The sequence below is a fragment of the Echeneis naucrates genome, chromosome 4 (assembly GCF_900963305.1).
Source record: "Echeneis naucrates chromosome 4, fEcheNa1.1, whole genome shotgun sequence".
Taxonomy (NCBI): domain Eukaryota; kingdom Metazoa; phylum Chordata; class Actinopteri; order Carangiformes; family Echeneidae; genus Echeneis; species Echeneis naucrates.
The window spans coordinates 21,539,454-21,565,459 of record NC_042514.1 but is presented as its reverse complement, the minus strand read 5'-3'; the positions used below and the strand labels follow the sequence as shown (position 1 = coordinate 21,565,459).

Genomic DNA, 26,006 nt, shown 5'->3' with positions numbered 1-26,006 from the left:
GGAGCAAACATTCTTGAACTTATGTGAAGTGTGGTGCCACCAGTGACGGCGTTTGGTTTAGAAAGGTTAAAAACAATCTCGACAACTACTTGCTGGCTTAACTCTTCTGATACCTGAAAGTTCAACACTGCACTGTAGACGAAATGCGAGTCAATAAACATAACACAAGCCAATTCAGAAAACATCTTTGTCAATTTGCCAGCACACCTGATGCAAAGACACAACACAACCTAGTGCACAGTCGTGCTGCATATTTAATGCTTTACTAGGAGGGTAAAAAAAAAAAAAACGTGGACGCAATAGAGCAGGGTTAGGGTCCCAATGGGCCGTATCCTTTGGAAGATCTGATCTGGGCCCTCAGTACCCAGTCTAGATCAAAATTAGATGTTCACTCTGCAGAGGGTTTTAGCTTTGTACCAATAGCCTATTCTGTTGTCTAGCTACTATCTTGGGGCTGTCTTCACACGCTGTTGGTCTTGAGATGCAGCATCCCAAGGACAGGACCTTGAACTGGGACGCAGTTCACTACCGCGTCACAGGAGGTGCAACACTTTTTAGGGTCCCTCTGGAAACATGTCTGCTGTGTTTTAAGTGTGATGATGTTTCCTGAATTTGTTTGTGTTTAGTCTGTATGCAGATGTGTTGAGCCCTCAAGACCAAGGAACATAATGCTCTTTGCTGACCCCTGTGCAGCCGGTGTGACCTTGTACTTGGCTGTCAGTGAATATTGAGGTTGTGTGCGACAGTTGTTTAGGGCAGGAGATCATTGTTTCTCTGTTTTGAAGTAGTCGGCAGGTACAAGCTGTGCAGACTGAGCTGACAGCTGACACCAGCTGGCTCAGTAGCTAGAAGCCAGGCTGGAACACCAGCAGGTCTAGACACCAGCGTGCACTGTGCAGGTCTTTTCAGAGGCATTTTCTCATAAGCATGAGAGACTGACAGTAGACAATGTTGTAAGTAGATGATGATTTGAGCCTCAGAAGCTGCTGTCACCAGCCTGTGAATTATATAGATTTAAACTGAGAAGACGCAAAAAAAACAGCAGATGGATATGAAGGTGTGTATTTAGCTGGTGGTTTTATTTTAAAGGACACTAAACAACTCCTTCCTGCAGCTGCAGGTGACTGACAGAGAAGATACAGCACATACTGATCTTTGCAGAATTCATTCTTGCAGTCAGTCTTGACTTAAAACAAATTTTTTGAAGAAGGAAATCAAGTTATGTGGGGACACCCCTCACTTAACTGTGAAAACCACTTAAGTGCAGTAAATATGTGAATATGAAGTCATCCTATTATCTAATGGGCAACATGGTGGAATTATAAAGAGTCCAAACAACCTAACGGACCTTTACAATAGAAAGGTTAGCACTGTTGCCTCCAACCAAGAAGGTCGTGCATTTGATTCTCTGGCCTGGAGCCCTTCTGTGTGGAGTTTGCATGTTCTGCCCTTGCTTGCCTGTGATTTCCTCTGGCTACTCCTATTTCCTCCCACAGTCCAAAGACATGCACGCGTAGGCTGATTGGTGACTCTAAATTGCTGGTGAGTGTTAGTGGTTGTTTTGTCTCTGTATGTGGGCCCTGCATTGGGCTGGCGACCTGTCCAGGGCTTAGCTCGCCCTTGCCTGGAGCATGGGCTGGGATTCCATCCCAGTTCCATTAACCCCTGCGACCCGCTTAAATGGTAGAAGAGTGGGTGAATATTATCTTGAATATTACCTTCACCTTTCTACCTCTTAGTCTCTTCCAAATAATGAGTATCTAATCTGAGAGTCTGTTGATCGAAGGGGAAGCAAGTCTGACAGGGACACCCTTTTTTTTCAACCAGTCATAAAAACAAAATACTTAAAGCAGCAAAAAGAGAAGCGAGCTCAAATCTCTGGTTTTTATATGGACTTCAAAGTGACACATTGTTTTCAACATTAAATTGTCAATAAATTGATAGTCCTGATGGTCTGTTCAGCTGCTGAGGCAACACTAGTTCTCCTCCAGTGGTCAGCCAACACAGCTGCACTCCCTCTGACAGAGCTGATTGATTAGGGCCACTATGTAAAGCCTCACCTTCCAGCTGCATCACAGTTTAGGCACCAATGAGATCAAATCTGAATCAGCAGTCCATGCACTCTGGGGCCTGGAGAGTTTTTCAATCATGTTTTGGATTGTCATGCCTCTTTATGCTGCCAGAAAAACAATATACGAAATTGATTGAGGCTCTCTTTCTGCTGCGTGGGCTGGAGTTGCAGGGGAGTGATGAGACGGGGTCAAGCTGCTCTGCTGACGAGCACATCTCTTCATCCAGTGTGTTTTAGTTTTTTTTGTTTTTTTTATCCCCCAGGGTCAACCTCAGAAAGTGGTGCAGACCAGTGTGATGGACCGTCTAAGTGTGTGAAGTGTGTTGCAGTTCCCCCACAGGTCACACCAAAAGATGAATGTCCACATAAATGTGGACATTCCCATGAGGCTTATTAAAGTAAAAACGTTTTGGCCTCATGTTGTCCAATCTGTTTCTATAGGCTGTCACAGGTGTTTGCTTGAATTAGGCTGCTTTTTTCTGAAAGAGTTACCTTAAGAGACAGAATTCAGATAAAACTTGCTGGATTAGTGAACTTTTTTCCCCTCCTTGTTTCAGTACCTTGAAGTATGGTTGGATGTTAGGATAATCTTAATTTATGGGCCATTTTACTTATGATTAACTTTTCAAATATTGTCATACAATCTTTTGACCCAGTTCTATAGTGACTTTATTTGGCTTTTAAAGCTCCAAACACATAGCAGGAAAAGAAGTCACCTCAATACCTTACCGTTAGCCAGTGAATAGTTAACATGGGACAATATGAAAATTTCATGTAACAACTATCCTGAGCCAAAGTAATTGTGATTCATGATGGTCTTGTGTTAAATTATTAAAGTCTGCTCTTAGCACTTTAAATGAGGTTGTGAGGAAATGGTTATTCTACAAGTAGTTTCTTGCCTATTTTATTTTTCAATAGAGAAGTTATTTGCTTGTGAAGATATTAATTATTTTTTAAATAATTAACTTTTGTTTATTCAAGCAGCTCTGTCAGTTACAGCATTTCAACCGTGTAATTCAACCAGATTCAATTTGTGATGTTAAACCTTGTCAGGAGGAAAAGCAGAGCTGCTTTATGTTCTGTAAAACCTCTGACCACATGGGGCACTAAGATGAAGTTACACTTTAAGACCATTGTACGTGGTTCTTATTGTCGCATAAGCCAAAGAGATGGAAGTGGAGCCTCAAACTGAGCCACAAGGTCAATTCTCACAGCCCACAGTCAGGTCATGAGCTAAAAATTAAAAATGAATGTTTTTATGTTTAGAAATATGCTTTGAACTATTTAAACAGAAATAATTTAATGCTATTTTGAGGAACTTTTAGTTTTTCCTTTCCCATCTGCTTTTATAATCCTATAAGCCTTTAAAAATGAGGTTCAATGAATCTCCTAGAAAATCCTGTCAAATCTGACGGTTTAAGGCTCACACCTGTTTGTTCCTCAGTCATTAGAATGAATGAGCTGCAGGAAACTGGTGACTATCTTTCACCATTTTCTGCTCTTTTTTTTTACAAAGAAAATAATCTGCAGCTAAATTGAGAATGAAAATCACATTTATCTGCAGGTGCAGTGTGTTACAGCAGTGCATAACCTGACAGACAGCAGCAGTAACTGTGGTCAGTGTTTCTGGTGCACTGGAGGGTTACAATAGATACAGAGTAACAGTATGAAGTCTGACTCTGATAACATTTACATCTTGTGTTGTAGATAAATGGGTGTGTTTGGAAGAAATAAGCTCTTTCACTAATGATTGATCACCCACCTATCAGTTACACAACAAGAGTTTGTTTAATCCTTAATGTCACTTGTCACTTTTATGGGTGGAGTTGTGCAATGTGTGTTGACAGAAGTCCACTTGTAAAACTAACTTGTTGATTGTGTCAGTCTGTGGCGATGTGATACATCACAGCCCAGTACACACACACACACACACAGAATCTGACCTCTTAGTTCTTCCGTGCTACATTTCATGTTGTACACAAAGCCTTGATCTGCAGATTGGGCATACGTACTTGCTCATCAGGTTGTCATCTGTCTGCCACCTGCTGGCTCAACACGGAGCTGTTGTAGGGAGACACACTAGTTAAAATGTATTCCTGCGTTGCAGCACTCAACATGACACAGCAGAGACATCCTGTCATTCACTGCACAGCCCTGACCCCTGCAGGCGTTGGATTTTCATTGATTGGGTCTGTTGGAGGTTTCATGTTTATCTAGACAGTGGCTTGTCCTCTGTCGAGCAGTCAATGTGGCCAAGTTCTTGCTGCTCACGCGTTTCTATAGTGTAAAGAACATACATGATACGGAGTTGCACACTGAAGAACCAGGCGAAGACATGCTGTCTCAGGGAGCCATCCACACCGTGAGGTGTGACAGCCCCCAACCACAGACTGTGGGTGTGGAGAGCTCCCGTGAAGGAAACACTAGGGCTGAAAAAAATAGTAACAATAACAAGAGTAAAGAGAATAAGAATGCATTGGAATTACAAATAATAGAAGATTGCATAAAAAACAGATAAAATATACCAAAAAATTTAAGAAAAAAATGAGAGCTATAATAGGTGATCAAAGTTGGTTCCATACAAGAGGAGCCTGTTAGATGAAAGATCTACCTCCTGATTTGCTCTTGGAGACTAAGGAATCACAAGTAAACTGCATCCAGAGAGAGAAATGACCTCCTGGGACAGTGAGGAACTATGAGCTCTCTGAGATATGATGGAGTTTGGTCATTTAGAGCTTTATATGTGAGGAGAAGGATTTTAAATTCTGTTCTGAATTTTATTGGGAGTTGGTGAAGAGAAGCTAGCAGAGGAGAAATTTTATCTCTTTTTCTGGTTCCTGTTAATATTCATGCAGCAGTGTTCTGAATCGACTGAAAGCTTTTCAGAGAGTTGTTGGGAAATCCTGATAGTAATGAATTACTGTAGTCTAGAGGTAACAAATGGATGGACATCTTCTTGAGACAGGATGTTTCTGATAATATTGCAGAGGTGAAAGAAGGCTGTCCTAGAGACTTTTTTTTATATGGACACTACCTGATCAAAAATAACTCCAAGATTCCTAACAGTGTAACTGGAGGCCAAAATAATGCCACACAGTGATTACATGATCAGATAACACTTCTCGACAGGGTACTCATCCCTTCAATAGAGCCAGGACATGATTCTGGTGATTTGGAACAGCTGGCGGTTAGTGAACAGTTTGTGCACAAATAGTGTAGTCCTCTATCCTGCGTGTGCGTGTGTGGTGTTTTTTTTTTTTTTAAACAGCCAGATGTTTCTGGAAAAATCTCATCACAAAATGGTCCACCAGCAGCAGAGGACAGGAGGAAATGAGCTCAGACAGGCCTTGTTCCCATGGCAACTACAGATGTTTCAAAAGTCACTTTAACAAGAATCCCACACCCAGACTGAGTGTTCGCCTGTGCATGGACGTGTGCATGCGTGTGTGGCCGTGTGTTGGCCGGTGTGTGTCTCTGGAAATCTCAGGGATATCAATGTTTGTGTTTGTGAGGGTGGATGTGTGGTGTCGGTGTAGCATTATGTTTTATGATGTAGTTCTGGCTCTCAGCCTGCTCTTTCAGTCTTACTGCAGTTTATGTGATTTTTCTGTTGCATGAAACCAGGTTAAGAACAAACTGCATATTTAATAAATGTGCCAGTTGTAATCAACACCTGATTATACCCATTTATCATGTTGTGTACTTTTATTTTGAGTAAAGAAAAAGTGAGAGCAATTGGTCTAGCCTGGTCCAAGGTTGATATTTGATATATTTGTTTGGTATTAATTTGACAAATCAGATGTTCTGAAGCTACAGGCAAATATAAGTAGATATTATATTATAACCATATACTACATTATAAATCTCTCACTTGTCTTGTCTGTTCAGGTGTCCAATAAGAAATCACATTCAGTTTAAAATGAAATAAAAATAAAATTTATTAGATGAAAGGAAACTAAAGCTGCTGATACAGGAACCCAGCTTTATGAGTCAGCATCAAATTCTTCTCATGCTGTTTAATTTCACTGCATCATCTCAGATAGGTTCAGAGGGAGAGAATCACAGCAGTCCTTTTCAATAAATTCTCAGATTTTATGTGTCATTAACTGCAGCTCAACAAATAATTATTATATTATTGACATCACAACTTGCCCAAGTGCAATTTATTAAATTAAAATATGTAACAACAGTGTTCAGCCCAGAGGTCAGGGTCTCAACAAAAATCACATCATCAACATTTTTATTTATTTTGTTCTTTTGTGAAATAATTAAACAGAATCTGCTACCTGTAGATGTCATTTTATTTTATCAACATCACCTCCTCCTTCCTGTTTCAACTATTTAGGCTTTCAGACTCGGAACAGCATTAAATGAGATTTGTCAATTTTGAATATTTCTCTTTTACCTTAATGACATTTGTGACTTGAATCATCCCGTCTGAACAAAGTCAAACAAATCATCTTCATCTTCTTCTCTCTCTCATTTTCAGAAGGAGTTTGCTGCTCCCCCTCCTCTCCTCTTCAGGAAGCTGAGTAATCCTGACCTATCACCCGCAGCAACTGCCGCAACAAAATCCAAACTGCACCGACAGCTCAGCCAGGACGAGAGCCGAGGCCGACGCAGCAGCATGGCCATGACTGGTAACACACCAACGTCTTTAGACACATCTCATTGTGTATTTATATCAGATTTCCTCATGTTGCCGTGTTTTGTTTGATTGTTGGTGCAGTTCCTCTTAAGTCTTGTTCCAGTATGCCTGTAAAGTCTCTAAATTGATAATTCATCTGTCACATTAATCTCTTGTGCAACATCCTGGGTGTATTATTCTTCATAACGTTTTGTCTGTCTTTGTGTGTCTCCTGTGTGTGCAACAGCTGAATGATTAATGTTTAGACAGAACTGCACTCCATGTCTCCAGGTGAATCAGAGGAGAAGGTTAAACCTGAAGTTCTCTCTCCTTCTCCCCACAGGTAAGCAGCTGCTCCCTCTCTCCAGCAGCCTGCATGCCGGTGTGAGTCAGGTGGCCTGGCAGGGGCCCTCTGGAGGCTTTGGAGGGCCTGGGGTTGTCGGAGGAGCATCTGCAGGAGGAGAAGTCAACAACCTGGTCCGTATGAGGAGCCAGAATTTGGGACAGTCTGCTCCATCACTCACCGGACTGGTCAGTGCAAACACCAACTAACTCACACAGGGACTGGGAAACTTGCTTTCAGGTTTAGTTTTTGACTCGTCAAAGATGGATGGATGAAAACAAAGTCCTGACTCTGTTGTCTGGTCATCAAGGAAATATCAGTTGTCACAACCTGGCTCCAGGAAATGACAAAAAGGGGACATAGATGCCGAGCAATAGTTCAAAATGGAATATATGTGTAGAGTGAGTGTTGTAAGGTATAACAATCAACTATACTGAACCAAACAAAGAAGAGCCATGTGGCGTAGTTTGGAGAGGGTAAGGGCCTGGGACACACCACTGACAGGTGTGCCTCATTAGCCTCTGCACTGATCCCAGTCTCCAGGCCCTGCCTCTTCAAGGGATAGCGCATCTTGGAATCCGGCAACACAGACCAGAATTACTAATACAGTCAACTATGAAATAAAGGAGAGGGGGGGCGTCACACAGTCAATAAATAAATCGGTAAAAAAATCAGTCAATAAATCTCAAATTTTGGATGTTTAAAGGCCCAGATTTCGATTTTCTCTTCATGGACCCTGTAGACCAAACACAGAGGGTGTGGGGTCGCTGCAAGTCAAACCACAGCACAGTGCAATACTGACTTCACACAGCTGTACTGTTGGTGAATGCTGCTGCAGTATGTGTGCTCTGCCTCCTGCTGGTTGTCAAGGGGATCACAGAGGGAGTCTTGTAGTTTGCAGGTTTTTACTTTCAGCTTTTTGTATCAAGATTTTTACAGCATGATGATTTCATTTAATCAGTTAATTCTTTCTCAAGATATCAAATTATCAATATAATAATAATAATAATAATAATAGTTAATATAATAATAATAATTAATATTATCAAATATTTATATATCCACTCAGAACTCCAGACGCCTTGAAGTTAACACACAAACACAAGTTCCAAGTTGAATTAGTTTTATTGTAATGATTATAGTTCATGCAGTCATTTCTACTTTTGACATTATTGAAGTCATGATGGCAATCCTTGTGTCAGTAACTCATCATCATCTTCCTCCGAAATTGAAAATCCTTTTACCACAAAAATAACTCATGATCATCAACATGTGGAGAAACAGAGGGGTGGTTGTTTTTGTACAGGCAAACGGATTGTAAACATCAATATAGAGTGGGATTTTGTACCATTTTTATTCCCACTGCTAACTGATCCTAACAGGCACATGTAGTAAAACCAGTGCTGGATTAGAGACCTGGTTGGAGGACTTTCGACCCTCGTCAGAACTCACCTGCTGAGGCTGGTGAGAATTAATCTTCACTCTGGATCTGCTGTGTTAAACAGGCGCCTCAGCTGAGAGTGGCCACCAGATGGCAGCTGTGTTTCTGCTTTGTCTTGTGTTGTTAACCTCGCATAGTCATCTCTCACTTCACTCACATCATAAACCTCATGCTGTTACAGTGTTCTTCTTTCACTGTAAAACAGAGACAAGCTCCACGCTCAGCTCATGTTGTCCGTGCACGCACACACACAACCATCAAAGGTTCATTTTGGCCAATAACACCATAATGAGTTTTTTCTTCCCTTCTGTTGCCTGGATGTCAGATGAAAAAATCTGAAGTCATATTCTAGTAGAAAGTAATAACAGGTTATTGTGTTTCTCAGGGGTGAGTTTGTTAATGTTTCTTCCCTATTGACAGACTCTCTTGCCCTCTCCTTCTCTCTTACCCTTCTTCATTCTTCCTCTTAGTAAAGAGGAGGCTTATGGAAGGTGGTTCACAAGTGCATGTGTGTGTTTTTTCATGGTAATGTGCCTGGTAATCCCAGCAACTGCCTGCTGGTGCAGGCAGTTGCGTGTGTGTGTGTGTGTGTGTGTGTGTGCACTTTTGTCTTTGCGGTAAAATCTCCCCTAAATACTCTGCACCTGGACAATATATCTTAATCTTTCCTTTCTTTGACAATTGGTTTTTCAGCTTCATTCAGTGCCTGGGTGAAACTTCACAATAATACATGGCCTGATTAGCATATTATTAGCATTTCTTTTGGAGGGAAAATTAAATGAAAGACTGTTGGAAGGGGAATAGAGGGATCAACATGAAAGTGGAGTGCTACCATTTTGTTTGTATTCTTTATGCCTCATCATGAAACACAGTGTGATGCTAGAGAGATGTCCAGCTCTTTGTGAGGAACTTTTGGCACGCGCAGAAGTTGGACCTTGGCCTCAGTGACCTCACCCTCTATCTTGGTGTGTTGGACCTTCTGGAGAAAAGGCTGACGCAGCCTCTGCTTAAATATACATGAGAGCTTGTTGAATAATTACTGCATCTTCACCAAGCCTCCCTTGCTGACTGACAGACACAGAGATGGAAACAGACATTTTAACAACCTTTTACATCAGGAGGTTTCAAACCAATATTTTAAATAAGACCTTATCATAAACCAAACGCGGTCATGAAATAGTGTGTGAATATGAAACCTTGAAACAAACAGAAAGGTACAAGTTGGAATCACTGTTCTGTATTCAGTGTTTGGTTTTTTTTTTGGATCAGAGATGTATTTCTTGCTTTGCAGCATATAAAGTATTTGTTTAGTCATTTTTTACCAACAGAAACACACAAAAGCAGAATCAGAATAATTTTTTATGGCCAGGTTTGTGCACACAAACAAGGTTGACTTCAATCTCGGTTTTAAATAGGAAAGCTACACAATACATAAGAAAATGAACTTGTAAATATAAAAAAATGTGAAAGTAAAAATATAAAATAAGAAGGACAAGCGAGGGATAAAATATATAATATATAATATACAAAATTTTAACTTAAATATTAATTCAATTGTGCAAATGACCTGAATGAAATAACCAGCGTGTTATTTCTCATCATGTACTTGAACAATCAAAGTACATCAGAGTGACAGCCTGGGGGAGGCAAATTTCTCTGTGGCGGCTGGTTTTTGAAAGCAGTGCTCTGCAGTGCTCTGCAGTGCCTTCCAGAAGGGAGGAGTTTAAAAGAGTTTGTGTCCAGGAAATGAGGGGTCTGCAGAGTTTGCTGCCTGTTTACTGACCCTGGATCTGTACAAGTCCTGGATGGTGGGAAGATCAGCACCAATGCTCTTTCCTGCAGCCCTAATTGTCCATTGCATTCTGGCCCTGTCCTGTTTTGTGGCTGAACCAAACTAGACAGTTATGGATATGCACAGCACAGGCTGAATGATGGCAATGTGCTCCTGTGGCAGTTTGAACTTCCTGAGTTGTCGCAGGATGTAAAAACCCCGGGCTTTTCTCCTGATAGTGTCTATGTGCGAGGACCATCTCAAATCCTGCAGAAAGGTGATCCACAGCAGGCAATGCATTGTTTAGGATGGTGAGAGGGGTTTCTCTACAGTCTTGAGCAGGTTAAGCTTCACATGGTTCTGTTTGCAACAGTTGATCAGCTGGTCCACCTCCCACCCGTATGCAGACTCATCATTGTCCTCAATCAGATCAATGACAGTGATGTCATCAGCAAATATAAGTTTAACAGACGGTTCCCCTGAGGTGCAGTTGTTAGTGTAGAGGGAGAAGGGGCAGGATGTGATCCTTCCCAGCCTCACCTGTTGCCTGTCAGCCAGGAAGCTAGTGATGCACTGACAGGTGGAAGCAGGCACAGTGAGCTGTGAGTGTTTCTGATGGAGGATATCTGGGATGACTGTGTTACAGGCTGAGCTGAAGTCCACAAACAGGATACTGGGTTACAGGATATAGGATACCATCCCTGGATAGTTGAGTTCTGCAGTCCCATGTTGACTGCAGAATGTGATGCTATAATCACGGAAAAAAATCCTGCATTGCATGGTGTTAGGCTAGTGTTTTGATTTGATATCACTCACAATCTTAATATTTTGAAAATGAAAATGAGTATATTTGCAAAATATGAGAGAAGGGCTGCAAAAATTTAGTTAATTCATTGAGAAGTAGTTGATGGAGAATGTTCACAAGTCAAAGCACCATGTAGAAGCTTGATGGTGCTTCACGCTGCTATTATTATTATTACTAATGATGTCTACACTGTTTAAACTGGAAAACAATAACCAGTTTTCATTCTGACTGCAAGAAGGGCAGCAGCAGCAGCTATAAATGAAGAAAATGTGATGATGACTCATGATGAAGGTTGGACTCTGTCAGAGGAGATGGTGAACGCGAAGGGAAGTGTGTGTGTGTGTGTGTGTGTGTGTGTGTGTGTGTGTGTGTGTGTGTGAAAATAAGTAGGACAGACATCATGTAGAGAAATGCTGAGGACAGAAACTGAGCAGCACACACAAACGCATGCATGCACAAACACAGCCACACACTTCATCTTGCTGCAGGCTGTCACTGTCCTATGTCCTCGTCATCAGCATGATTCATAGCTAAAGGAGGAAACTGTTCTGTTCTGACTTCACCTGCCGAGAGACAGTCAGACAACATGCCTGTCCCCTTCAACACAAACATACACATATGCACTCATTAACACATTGACATGCATCACCCGCTGCTTGCTCTGTGAATAATTCTGTCTGTCAAAATAAAATAAACTCATTGTTATTTTACTTTGACAAACGTAATATTTAATCTTTTTTTTTTTTTTTAAGACCAGTGTGTAGAGTTTAGTTGCATCTAGTCGTGAGATTGCAGATTACAACAAACTAAATACCCCACCTTTAGTTAGATTGATAGATAGGAAGACAGGTAATTATTATTGTGACAGAAATTCTTCTTTGACATGGCTGCAATAATAAATACAATTGTCCATTGTCATTCAACTCAATATTACCAAGCATGTAGGAGAAACTAAGGTGGCCCTCAGGTGACAGTCCAACTATAGATGTTTGCTTGTGTTTGAGGCTACTGTAGTAACATGGTGCTACAAGATGGCTGTGGAAGAAGACTTACACCTTATATAGTTCACTCTGTCCCATTTGTATTAACACTAACCCATACAGAATGAATGGTTAAAGCAATATCCATGCTTACTTGTAACTTTTTTATCTTCGAACAGTCTCTCAACACGGTGCAGCCAGCCAGCACAAGTGTCACACTCAATTGTGTCCCCTGGAACACGTAGGAACAACAATCCTATTGTTATATCTTTTCTCTTTTTTTTAAGTTAAGTCCCTTCTTTTGAACAAATAACCCATATGCCTGTCAACATTGGTCTTAAACAAATTATATGCATTTTCATAACCAATAAGAAGAATTAGGGATTAGTACTAACTCGATTTTTTTCCCTATTTGAGCATATCAACTTTATAAAACATTATCATAACTGTTTATTCCTTTGTTTTGTTTATTTATTTTTTCTCATTCTCATTTCTCATTCTATGACATACATATTCTCGTATGTCAATTCCTGAAGCAGCACTGTTACTGAGTATAGTCTTTCGGGTAGTTGGACCTGATAACCCGAACTTCTAGTGACAATTTGTTGGTCCCCTGCTTCAGTGCAGTAGTTGCGTCTGAGGTGATGGAAGATTTCTTCCCAGGGAACCTCCAGACTCCAATTTGACTCACAGGTTTATTCAGCTTTGCTGATTTCCAGACCTTATGTGGGACAAACGGTTGCACTCTCACACTGTCCCCTTCAGTAAGAGTGTCCATGTTTTTTGCAGTTCAATTGCAATATTTCTCCTGTCTTTGCCTGTTCTCATCAGTCCTTGTGTGTTCTCTGTTACCGCTGGCTCAAACAGAGTGTCTTTGACAGGAAGAAAAGTCCTCGTCCTCCTCCTTGGCTCAAGGTGTTGTGATGATCTGATATGGCCAGGTATGGCTCTTGTCGAGCAGCTGCAGCTTTTTGCATGAGACATTTGACTGTTTTCCCCACAGCTGAGCTTTCCTGTTGCTCTGAGCGTATCTCGGTGAAGAAGTTCTGTGTTCAAATTCCACACTTAATGGAATCCCTTAACCTCTTGACAGGAAAATTGTGGTCCTTTATCAGAAATTACCACATCTGGCATTCCTTGTCATGCAAAGTGGGCTTTCAGCTTTCTGATGACCGTACCACTCTTAGTGTCAGGCAAGTAATCTGCTTCCCAAAAGTTGGAATAGTAGTCAACTTTTATTAAGTAGTCCTGGAATGGAATGAAAACAAGTCAGTGCCAACTTTTGCCCAGGGTCTATGCATAATGTCATGAGGATGCAGTGTCTTCTGCAGTGTTGCTTCAGATCCACCAACCTGCATATGTCATATTTGGAGATGAAAGTTTTTATGCAGTCATTCATACCCTGCCAGTCTAGACATTCCCTCGTCTGCCAGAGACACCCTTATACTCCCAGGTGAGACTAATGTATACGCTGAGTCATGTCGGCCCTGACATCTCTGGTATCACTGCTCCTTCTCCCTTGAACACTATGCTATCCTGAAAACTCAACTCATCATAAAATGAGTGGTAATGTTATATGTCTGCTGGAATGTCTTTTTTATATTGTGGCTTTATCAGACCCTGCAGCTTTCTATGCTCCCGTGTAGCAGCTTGAATGCGGTTCAGTCGTTCAGCAGATACAGGTAAATAGGTAATCATGTTTATAAACTCCACCTTTGTCTCAAAATCAGTCTTACTGTTCTCAGGTATGTATAGCCTACCCAAAGTATCAGCTAACAGCATATTTTGGCCTGGCACACAGGTCACTTTAATGTCATACTTTTGCAGTCTGAGAAGCATGCGCTGCAGTCTCTTTGTTACACTAAGTAGAGGTATTCTGTGAATATTTTATCATGGCTTATGGTCACTGACTGTCACTGTCACTGGCCTCCCAAATGTGTACTAATGAAACTTTTCCATCATTAAAAACTATCGCTAAGCACTCTTTTTCTATTTGGGCATACCTTCTCTCCGTAGGTGTAGGTTTGATGCTATAGGGCTAGGGGCTGTGTTACTGCAACCCCTAACCCTAACCCTGACACACCACACTCCAGTGTTAACTCTTCATCATGGTCATAGTATTTAAAAATGGTTATCCAAGCAGTGTTTCCTCTAGGATATTTTTCAGCAGTGGGGGGCAGGCGTAAACAAATGACACTTGACTGCAGATTTAACTTATACAAATTATTTATTGGCTGGCCAGTTGAAAATGGCTTTTTCCCTCATAACCACTATAACTTCTACATCTCAGCCATATACAATGTCAGATAAAGGCTGAATGTAAAAAAGAATAAATAAATAAAACAATGAAATTAAATAAAAAGAATACATAATAATCACTTTAACAGCTAGATCAGGCTGTAGAATCAGTGGCAAAGTTTGCACCCAGACTCAGAACACTGATTTTTTTCTTGGCTTTTAGAAGAGCTCTAAGGTTAAGGATCTGTTGTAGGGACGTTCTCTTATACATGCTGCAAGGTGATGTCCAATTCATCTGAAAATGCAGTCAGCATTTAATACATCATGGCGTGTATATATTAGCTTAATGCTCTCATTTAGTTTACCCATGTTAGCGTCACTGAGTTGGCACCAGGCCCAATTAACTTAAGCTACCGGTATGTTACATAACATTAGGCCATCGGTACTTTGTGAGTGTCTATTTAACTTTTAAAATCTATAATGAGTTATCTTAAGCTAATATGTCTACGTTTTCTCTGGTAAGTCGCTGCCCTATTCTTGGACTACACTCCTCTGACTCTCTGACCTGGGGCCTGGGTGCCTGACGTCATGTCACTTTCAACGCCATGCTCTCGTGAGTAATTAACATCGTATTAACTCCAATAGGACCCCCCACATATTCTCTTTGTGTCAGTTGTCTTAAAATCTCAGTCATCTGACAAGTGGTCATAAAACTTTGATAAGTAGTTTACCAGTCCTACCCCTTGAACGTCTGTCAGTGCCGGCATCTCCCTGATTGCTTGTATCTTCTCTGGATCAACCCATAGTCTCTCTGATGTCAGTAGGTGTCTGATGAATGATGAATACTCCCAGTAAGGCAACTAGCACCTGCATGAGCTTCCTTTGGAAGACCTCTGATGCTCAGATATAATATTACTCTGTCAACTGTCATTTCAAGAAAATGTTGCATTTTTTTGTTAGGGGGTTAAATTTATGTCTGTTACATCAGAAAAGTCAAAAGCTGAGTCAAATTCCTGCTCAGAATTTTAACTCCTTTGAGGCCGAAACTAGCTCTTAAAAGCAATATTTTCATTTTTTCACATTCCTCAAGACTGAGAACATACCCACTGCAGGGAGCAAAGCCAGCACATGGCACTGATAGAGCACATACACCTCAAGCATGTTCAACCTTGTGTTAACATCTCTGCTGATAAATAGCTGCATCAAATGCAGAGAAGAAGCCAAATGTTGCCTGGTGGAATCGGGCTTTTTAGCCCAATCATTCCTAAAATGAAACCACCCTTACACTATTGGCTTTGACTAAAGACCCTGTAAGTCAAAAATGAAAACACAACCACATATATAAAAAGCTTACAGCTATTTTTTTTGTACTCAGAGTGAAGTCAGACTTCCCCAATAGAAGTAGCTATTGAGGTATGTTTTGTCTTTTACAATCTTAGTTTTAATGTGGTCATTAATGACAAGATTTAAATAAGCTAATTTATAATTGAAGGATGCCACTGGGCTTGCACACTAAAAGCTCTTTATAGTTTGTTCCAGAAGTTTCAGGGGGATTGATTTCATAACAAACAGAGAATTCAGCTTGTGTCCTATTAGTACTGAAACCCCCGGGCTCAATCTTCTGCGCTCTCCGCTCGTTTGCCATCAGTTACAACCTTTCGCATTTCTTTCACGGTGACAGGCTTTAATTAGGTGAGAATGTGAGGAGTGTATTCCACAGCGCTGAAGCCCCCGAGTCAGAGATCAGCTGCTGCTGCTCAACCTGTAATTATCTAACGTCTCTGTATGTCTTTGTTAAATCTTTCCTGGCCTTTCATTTTTCTTGTTTACCAGATTTGTTCAGTTGCTAAGTGCTTGCTTGTTATTATTTTTTCTTGTTCTGTAACTTATTTTCTGGACAGTTAGAAGGGCAAAGGCATTTGATTAGGAAAAGCTAGAACCTGTTTGTGTGTGTGTAGATTGTCTCTATTTCACAAATTGCCTTCAGTTTGCATCTTACAATCATCCATACACTGTTAACCAGAATTACATTTACTACTTGATTGCTTCGAATTGATTTTTGACTTGTATTGAATCTTGTGTTAATTACCTGCCAATATACACACATAGACAAAAACACACATAAAGAGGCTGCTGCAAATGTGGCCTCCTACAGTGAGAGCCAGAAACTGAGTCCAAACAACAATTAAGTATACATCATAAAAAATGAAGTGTCTGCATGTGATGAATGAATGTTTGGAACGCAGAGAGGAAAATGAAGGACTACATCAGCTGAGGTTCTGGGCCCAGTTTTTCTTCGAAATAATTAGCCCATGTAAAGAGTTTTTTTTTCTGGTTTTCCACAGCTCAGAAGATGACACTCATTTCAAGGGAAAATTAAGACTGTTTATCTCTTTATCCCTAAAAATGATGAAGGTTATGAAGTTAAATGAGGATAAATGTGGCAGAAGTCTGTACGACAGAAAACTAATTGATCTCACGTCTACATCATGAGTTTGTCTGATGTTTGTCAGATGATGATGTTGGAATTAATATACTAATATAATACAGCAACTAATTATGACTGATTTAAAAAAAAAAAAGAAAAAAAAAAGTGCACAGATACAAAGTTTAGATATAAAGGCATGGTTTTGTATTTATATTTTGTCCTGATTTAGTCAGCCATCTGTGTTTACAAAAAAACTATTAGCTGTTTATGCAACATTAACTTTATATAGTGATGTGGTCATCAAATGTCATTTCCCTAGTTCAACAACAGAGTCACATCCTGCATTAATTCACATTAAAAGCCTTCCAGTGGCTCAAAGGGGATAATCCCTTCGTTTCCTGGTATTATTTGATTTAAAAAAAAAAACAAAAACAAAAACAAAAAAAACAACCTTTCAGGAAATATTACAACTTATTCATAAAAACAGGCAGAAGCTATTAAAATAGTGTGAATAAAAACTGTAATCTAGTTTTATGATTTAAATAGACTTTTGTTTGAGATTTCACACTCTCACTATTTGCTCTCAGTTTGGGGAGCAAGAACTTCAGATGCTGCCACCCCAACCCCTCCAAGGTATTGTTGTGTTGTTGCTGTTAATTCCTATCTTATGAGTCTTGGCTTTTATTCTGCTCGTCTCATTCAGTGTCCACCTTATCTCAGTTTATTTGTAGGCTGGACTGAAGCACTGAATTAGCCCATGAAGAGGTTGACGCCATCTATTTTAAGGTATCGGCCCCCTCAGCTGCCGACTTACATAAAGAAGCACCAGACCTCCTCACGATAGCCTTGTAGAGACAAGCCTCTGGATCTGTTTTTTCTCCTTCTCCTCTTCCCTGTCTCCACAGCTATCTTTGCTTGGAGTGTTTATGTATATATTTAGATACAAGATACCAGTGGGAACAGTGATTTATGGCAGCAACAGAAAATAGATTCAGAAAATAGGAATGTGAATTAAAAAGCAGAGCCTGGAAGGGGAAGTTTCTTCATACATGTAAAAGTTTTTCTGTGCAAATGAACCGCATGTGCGAAGTTCTTAATGAATATGTATGCTTGATTGATGCCCAAACCAAGATATTACAAGTACTTCAGATGCCACAGTGTGCTCTCACCTCTTAGTTCTATCTGGAAAGCATGCTGCTAACGAACAGAAAACACGCTAAAGTTATAAAAACAGAATTAATGTCCAAACCGGCTGAGGCCAGATTTTATTATTCATATCTGATAGATACTGAACGCAGAGGAAGGCCTTTGATTCTTCTTGTTTGTGTTTTCAGTTAATACTTTGAACTTGATGCCAGTAGTATGGAATGGCTGGAATTTGCCACCATTATCTGCTGCCCTGGCCCCTGAGTGGGCCAGTCAGGTACTAAATTCCAGGGCTGCCTTTTTTTTTTTTGTTGTTGTTGTTTTTTGTCTCAGTCCGCCCCTGTGTTCAGTGGAGGGTTGTTCACAATAATTTGTGAAAAATAATGTATTTATGATTTTAAGAATCAAAAGCCGTCTCAGTGTTTTTATAGCGCCAGTCAGCCAATCAGGAGAAGGAAAAAAAGTAATTTGCAGCTTGACAACAACATGCACAAAAAAGCCCATTGCAATTTGGATTGTGTTGGTACCTGACTGTGGTTTTAAGACAAACAGAAAGGGGGACACAAACCTCATCATCTGGTCCAGTTCCTGCTCTCTGAATCAAACATACATATGTTTATACAACAGACATTTTCATCTTGCGCACACACACCAAAATCCATCCATTCAATCCATCTACTGATACACAGACAAATCTTCTCATACACAAGCCCATGCATCGATGTTACAGAAACATACTATCCTTGTCACCTTGGCAACTGTCACAAGGAAAGGCATTGATGTTACAGAAACATGCTATCCTTGTCACCTTGGCAACTGTCACAAGGAAAGAGACGCAGCAAACGTCTTTGCAGTGGTCTCTCTTCCTGCTGCTCATCTCTTTAGCTCCAGGCTTCCTGTGAAAATCGATAGCTGCATCGAGCCTCGTGGCTTGTTCTGATTTACTTGTTTTGATTAACTTTGTGTGTTTGTGTCTCAACAAGGCAAGCTTAGTTTTACTGAGTGTATGTTTGGCGGTGGGGGGGTAATGCAGGCCTTATTTACTCTCAGACAGCGGATGAAAGCAGAGTGAAGATAAGATACGGCTGTGCTCTCTGAATCCCCACAGGCCTCTGCTTTGGTCTTGCCACTGTTTACTACAACAGAACAGATTGTTAGAGCCGAGAGAACACACATGTACATAATCTCACACCGTCCACACATAAACACACACATCCTTCTGACAGTTGCTGTGGGTTTAATTATGGAGCAACGTTTTAGTTGAGGCAGCTTCATAGCTTGTAGCTTTGGTTAAGGTCATACAGAAGGTAGTTTTTTTCTCCCCCGGAGTCATTTAGGAGAAAGTTTTAATTCTGTTTGTTTTCACTCAGCAGAAATTCCACAAACTCTGGATCCATTTTTTGAAACATATTCAAGTCAAAACATGTAGAACAGTAGATGCTGTAGCTTTTGCTCTGATTGACCCACTAAGAGAACCAATCACAACTTGGGATGTAGTTTGTTGAATAACAATGGTTGGAGCTTCCGTACTGGCTAAATGTATTTTTCTCAAGAAATAAGGTGATGAGACAAAGTGGTGAAAAATGTTTTTACAAAATTGTTTTCATTTTGTAATGTTGACATTCAATTTTTTTTCTTTTTTTGTGGTTTTAAGAGCCAAAAACTGAAATATGAATATCTACCATTAGATCATATGGACCTTTAACACTAGAACTACCACAACCTGGCCATTTTGCTTGTCTACCTACAAAGCCCAAAGGGCAGCCAAATGGCTGGATTAGTCTGGAACTAATATCCTAACTAAAGTGTGAACAGCCCAGCTTGTTACCATTGTTCTGTAAATTAGGTCCCTAGCATAGTCATCGTTCACAGCCACACACACCCAGTAGTAGTGCTTTTACACTTGAGGAAAAAAGTATTGCCCCTACCATGAAAATTTTTCATTGCTTTTCCAAGCATCCTGCTTTCATTTTGGATGCTTCCCATATTTTTACTTGCACACAGGAACATATTTATTTCACAAAAACCAAACATTTTGAGAGACAGCAAGTGTTGGAAGCCATGTGCTCTGATTAATCAAACATAATTGAAGTCACCAGTGAATACTGACTCTATAAGCTTCAATCATTTGTGCATATCCATAAGACCTGCAGTGGAGAAGATTCAGTTCATGCTGGATGATTCAGAATTCAGAAAGTATCATGCCAAGAACAAAAGAAATCAGTTTAGACTCAAGAAAAAGAATTATTGATGCACGCAAAGCAGGAGATGGATACACTAAGTTATCATGGTGTTTCCAAATATCAACAATGGGAGTGAGAAGTATAATCAAGAAATCCAAAGAGAGGCACATGGTAAAAAACAAGCCTGGCAGAAGTAGGAAACACAATATTCCAAAGACTGGAAAGAAAGCTGGTGTGAGATGTGTCTAAAGACCCCAGAACAACTGCCAAGACACTAGTGAATGACTTGGTCAAGCCTGGATTTGTTTTCTCAAAGAAGTCAAATCACTAGAGCCCTGCATAGGAATGGACTGCGAGGCTTCAGACCAAGAAAAAAAAAAAACAAAACAAAACATCTTCAAGCCAGACTGAAGTATGTAAAGGACAACCTGGAGAAAGACCATGCATATGGAAGCGTGTCCTTTGGTCAGATGAAACATAACTGGAGCTCTTTGGCCATCGAAACACTGCTTATGTTTGGAGAAAGAAGGGAGATGCTTAAAACCCAAAGAACATGGTGCCCACAGTGAAACATGGAGGGAGCATGATGCTGTGGAGATTCTTAAGTGAAGGCCAAAGTGAATGTTATTGAATGTCCTGCACAAAGTCCCGACTTGAATCCCATAGAGAATCTTTGGGGTGAATTGAAGGCCAAGGTCCATGGCAGACCATCAAATCTAGGGGAACTTAAGAGATTTTCCAAAGAAGAATGGGCTGGGATTTCTCAGGAGACGTGTGTGAGACTTGTGGAACACTAGAACAAAAGATTTTAGGCTGTTATCCAGCTAGAAGGATACACGATTGCCTATTAGCATCAGGGGGGCTAACAATTTTGACCCTGGTATTTTTTGGATTTGGTGAAATTATTTTGTTTGTGTGTGCAAAGTAAAATAATGGAAGCACCAAAATAAAAGCTGCATCTTCGGGAAAGCTGTGTTGAAAAATTAATTGTTCTCTTTAACAGTATTTAGAAGGTACTTTAAAAAAATGAATTTTCCATGGTAGGACTAATAATTCTGTCCTATAATTCTGTACATTTTCCATCAATCTACATGTACTTTTATTATACTCTAGCAAAAGAGTATGGCTCTTTAATGTCTACCTTTAGACAGTGTGGACCTATAAACCTTTAACATCTACATTTAGACTGTATGGACCTTTAACCTTAATATATTGAATTTACATTTACTGATAAACAGAGGAAAGATTCAGACACATCATCACCCATTTTAGCCTCAACAACTCTTATTGTAGTTAAACTGACTAAAATATAACACATGGTTTTGGTCTTTGGTATGTAGTTGTGGCACTCCCCCTTCAGCCCAGGTGAGCCTGGCTGTAATGACTACCTCCTGATATCAAAGGTTTGTGAGGACGTTCTTTCTCTTTGGGTCAGTTTTGTCTTGTTTTTATACAATACCTCTGGGTAGCTGTTTATTCTTCAGGTTTTATTTTTCTTCTCTCAAACGCAATCAGATTCGTTTCCAGCTTCCAGAACGTCTGACTTTTATTCTTTTCTCTGTCTAACTGAAAATTAGCTCCATGACTGGAATTTCCCCATCAGTCAACTGTGTGTTTGTATCTTTTTAACAATACATTTTGGTGCCTTTGCAGAGTTGGAGATAATCTCAAACAGCAGGTAACACATTTCACACACACACACACACACACTTAATATTGATGTCACTGAATTCTGTCCTTCAATCCTGACTCAGGCAGACAGCGCGCTCAGTGGTTAGTGTTTTATTTTTACACTTGCATGCACTGCCTGTCTTTGATAAGCAGATCTGGTTCTGTGGTTAAGCTATTGATTGACAGGTGGACTGATTGCGTGCAGGGATTGATTAATGAAGCCTAGTGAGGCAGAAATTCCTCCATCAAACTGAGTTCAAAAAGTGGGTTTCATGGCTAACATAGATTATGGCCCTATTTTACAGCAACATACTTGGATAAAGTTGATCTACACAATCAGTCTGATGATATAAATATATCAGTGAGCACATTTGATTTTTAGTGGCACTTTCACGTGATTCCTGTCCTTCCAGGATCTTCTTTTCAGTCCACAGCCAGAATACCTGTGACCATGTGATATTTATGCTTTTGTTCTTTAATAAATTAACAAAAATGTTTCAGTCAAAATGGGGTGCTGTGTGTACATTAATGAAAACATCTACTTAAATGAGGAAATGGCTGAAATGTAACAGAGTGAAAACTAAAGGGGTCTGAATACTTTCTGTACCCACTGTACCCACTCTCGCACAGCCAGACACACAAGACTTGATCTCCAACAGAAACTCAGTCAGGAGGTCTTTGAGTTGTCCAGTGTCTTGGTTCTTCCATAGAAAAAGGTGTGGGTCTCTCTGTATATACAGTAGCTGAGATTGTTATGGGGGCCACTTTTCATAAAACAACAAATATTGTATAGTTTGTCTTTTATCTTCAGTTTTATGAGAGACTACTGGCTCTTTTCTTGTCACCACACTCCTTTTCAGAGATTCACCCCTTTCTCTGTTTATTATAGTTACATTGTGAAGGGCATCCGTCACACAGGAAACATAACCAATTAATGATGAATAGGAAAATATCCCAGTAAAAAATCAACTGAGACCTCTGAGCCTTTTTTGCTTTTTCTACTAAGTTTTTAATTTGTTCGTTTTATTACTACAGATACACTGAATATTTTTTTGGACTAATTCCTAATCAAGTCTGCAAAAGGCCACACCTTCGACTGCGTCCTTGAACAGATGCAGTTGCTGAATTGGTCAGCTGTTGAATGTCATAAATTTGTAAATATATTCCATCCATCAGGTGACAGATGGACACATTCTGACCTGTTGGAAACTGGACTGTTTTTGACAAACATACTTGGATGTAATTCCTCATTTTCACGCATACAGGATAATATTGACTTTATGTTTACTTGTGCATTTGCGTCAACAAATGTAAACAATTGTGTTAATCTGCTCTGCGTGTGTGTGTTCTTCCCAACATATGTATGGTGAACTGAAACACACACAGGAAGTGTCATGGGGATTATCGACAGCTTGATGGCTTATTTTGAAACATGCTGTACTTAGTTTCATTAGCTCGGCCTCAAGCTTTTTGTCTCATAAGCACACACACACACAAAGGAATAGTTGTTAATTAGAAGAGTGAGCTACAGCCTCTGTAATGGAGCAAGGCAGGGACGCTCTATGTGAAGGTGATTCATGGTTTCACGTCTGAGCCGACCCACCAGCCTCCTCTGGTCCAAAACCTAATACCCAGCATCCATCACACTAACAGGGTTAGAGGGTGCACTACATGCTTTGTCTCTTGGTAGCATCTGTTTGCTCCTCTTTGTCTTTGTCCTCTGTCTCCAATCCCTGCTTTAAATATCTTACAGCATCTATCCACTTGGCCCAAGGCTGTAGTCCTGGACTCCCAGAGCCTGGTCTCAGTTTCCTGTCACAGATCTGTGTTCAGTCAAATTCAGCAGATATATGATCCTTATCGACCCCATCGATTCAGAGGAGGATCCCATTACTGCTCCTTTCTCCCTGTTTGCCTTCATCTCCTCCTCTTCCTCCTTTTCTGTGCGTCATGCTGCCATCCATCCATCACACTGCAAATGTATTGATCTGCACTCTGAGCTTTAATTATGATACGAGATGCTGGCCTGCTCTTCATAGGCTCTCTGTGAGTTTGCGTATCTGATTGCGTTTGTGTTGTGTTTGTGTTTTACACGGCAGAAATATTCTTAAAATATCATTTTAACAAGCTGAACATTACACAGTCACAGGCAGAAAGAGAAGCAATTAAATTATTTTGTCAAAATTTTAATTGTTTTTAAAGATAATTTTACTCTGAAACATTATTAATATTTATTAATGCTTATTAATGACAGACGTGATCCTGTGCGGACAACCAGAATTGATTATGTATTATTGTACCCTTTTCACGGGTCTGTAAAGTATCAAAAGAAGTTCACAGTCCAACATTGTAGCTTTACCAAAGACAACAGTTGCTGATCCTAAGTGTTGTTTGCAGTGACGCTTACAGATTTTAAGTAGGAAGAGCAGTTTAATTGGGTCACTGCTAAAAAATAAGCAAAAACTCCTACAGCAGCTTCTTTTCATCATGGATCTCTGCCAGCTTTCCTTCCACATCTTGGGACTATAAAGCAACTGTTTTTTTGTTTTTTTTTAAAATACATTTTATGCATTTTTATACTCCAGGTGTAAATGTGAAGTCCTGAGTCAAATCTCAGCAACTCGAGGCTGCAGTGTAGTGCAGGTATCCCTTTTTGATTCTCCTTAAACATCGACCGTTCCCTTTCCCAGTCATCCAGTGCTTACGGATCAGTTTCCAGCATCCAAGAACTTCCTATCTAACTCCCCTGTTGGGGCATTGCCCATTCAAGAAAGGGACAAGACAACATGCTACTTTGATCCACAGACAAAGTAGGCACCTTTGAACTCAGCCCCCCACATTCCTCATCTTTTCACACCTTTGTGAGAAGACAACCACAAATTGTAAGTCCAGCTGCTGTTGGTCACTGACACGTGACCCAGGTCTACAAAAACCTCTCTTTGTAGACCTTTATAATAAATGTTTTATAATGCTTTCTAATAAATGTTCTTAAATACGCCAACCTCTTCATTACAGAACTCTGAATCCTTCTACTTTAATATGGTCATTTGGCTGTAGCTGCTTATATAGTTATATTATTACAGTCAAATATCCGAAGTAATAGTATTTTATGAGGCTGAATTGATGATTTGGCTATCGTTTTCCTTTTCAGAGTGGTGCCCCGAGGTTAACTTTGATATTAAATAAAGTTATCCTTTTAGGGCTGCAGCTGCATTGAATATTTTAGTAATTGAGTATTCTACTGATAATTCCATTGACTGCTCGAGTAATCGGATAAAACATATTTTTGTTTAGTTAAAGAGCAATTATAAATATACATGAAAAAATAACAAATTGCACCTAATAATGAACAATTGGTTTCCTTTTTTAGACAATCAACATTTATCCTCATCTCGAATTTCCCCTTGAGGATTAATAAAGTTATATCTGTCTATCTATCTATATCTACTTTCGTTGTTGTCATGTCCTCTATCTTCCCCCTGCTAAAACTAAACACGTGTGCCTCCTCCTCCTCCTTCCTCTTCCTTACATAGACACAGAGTGCAACGCGTCATACTCCAAAAACCACACCCATGGAGTAAAAAACAATCAAGAGCTCTCCACTGACTTTAAACCAGCCAACTCTGGCTGATGTGCATCTGACGGCACGTCTCGTTTTCCTGCCTATATCCACTTTCCTCGAGGCAGAGGAAATTCCTTGATCATTTTTTGTAATCAAGGTACTCAAATTATTCGAGGAATTGTTTCAGCCCTATGTCATTTAACATTAATATTTTTCATAGTAATAGTTTAGGCTTTGATAGCCACTCTCCAATGAACTACCTGGCCCCAGCAAATGGTACCCGTCTAAGTCCAGTTCTAAAAACAGTTTAATACTACAGTACCAGTAAGGATTCAAGTTTGATACTTTAAACTTAGCCAGCTTCATCATGTTGTGGCACCAGCAACACAGGTGATAAAAACACATTAACAGCAGGACAGGACTTGTAGCACAGGTATGAATTCCTTTGTGGGTTAAGGCAGATATGTTTTTATACCTTTCCTGAAGTCTACAGGGATACAATTTGAATGTGGGAGCCTGGAGCTCATCCTTCAGTAATAGACGAGATGTGCCCACAGATCAGGTTGGATGTCTGCAGGAGAGAAAATGAGCATGAGGTGAAGTGTAGTGCAGTAAACAGAGCCATTAATGCTCAGAGCAGCAGAAAGGATGACGATCTCAGGAAGGAGCAGGATTTTCAAAGTAAAGTTGTTTTTTTGTTTTTCTTTTTTGTCCCAAGTGTGCATGGTGCATTTTTATCA

The 26,006-nt window shown here is 40.1% G+C and overlaps 1 protein-coding gene across 5 annotated transcripts in view; it reads left to right on the top strand.

The window, feature by feature from the left end:
- Positions 1–26,006, top strand: part of mast2 (microtubule associated serine/threonine kinase 2) — a 135,246-nt gene that overhangs the window by 22,657 nt on the left and 86,583 nt on the right. For 4 of the 5 annotated variants that reach the window (XM_029499188.1, XM_029499190.1, XM_029499189.1 and 1 more), the window contains exons 2-3: positions 6,561–6,711; positions 7,042–7,229. In XM_029499188.1, the coding sequence (XP_029355048.1) occupies positions 6,561–6,711; positions 7,042–7,229 (339 nt within the window). The remainder of the gene's footprint in view (positions 1–6,560; positions 6,712–7,041; positions 7,230–26,006) is intronic. The other variant, XM_029499187.1, reaches the window with a different exon arrangement.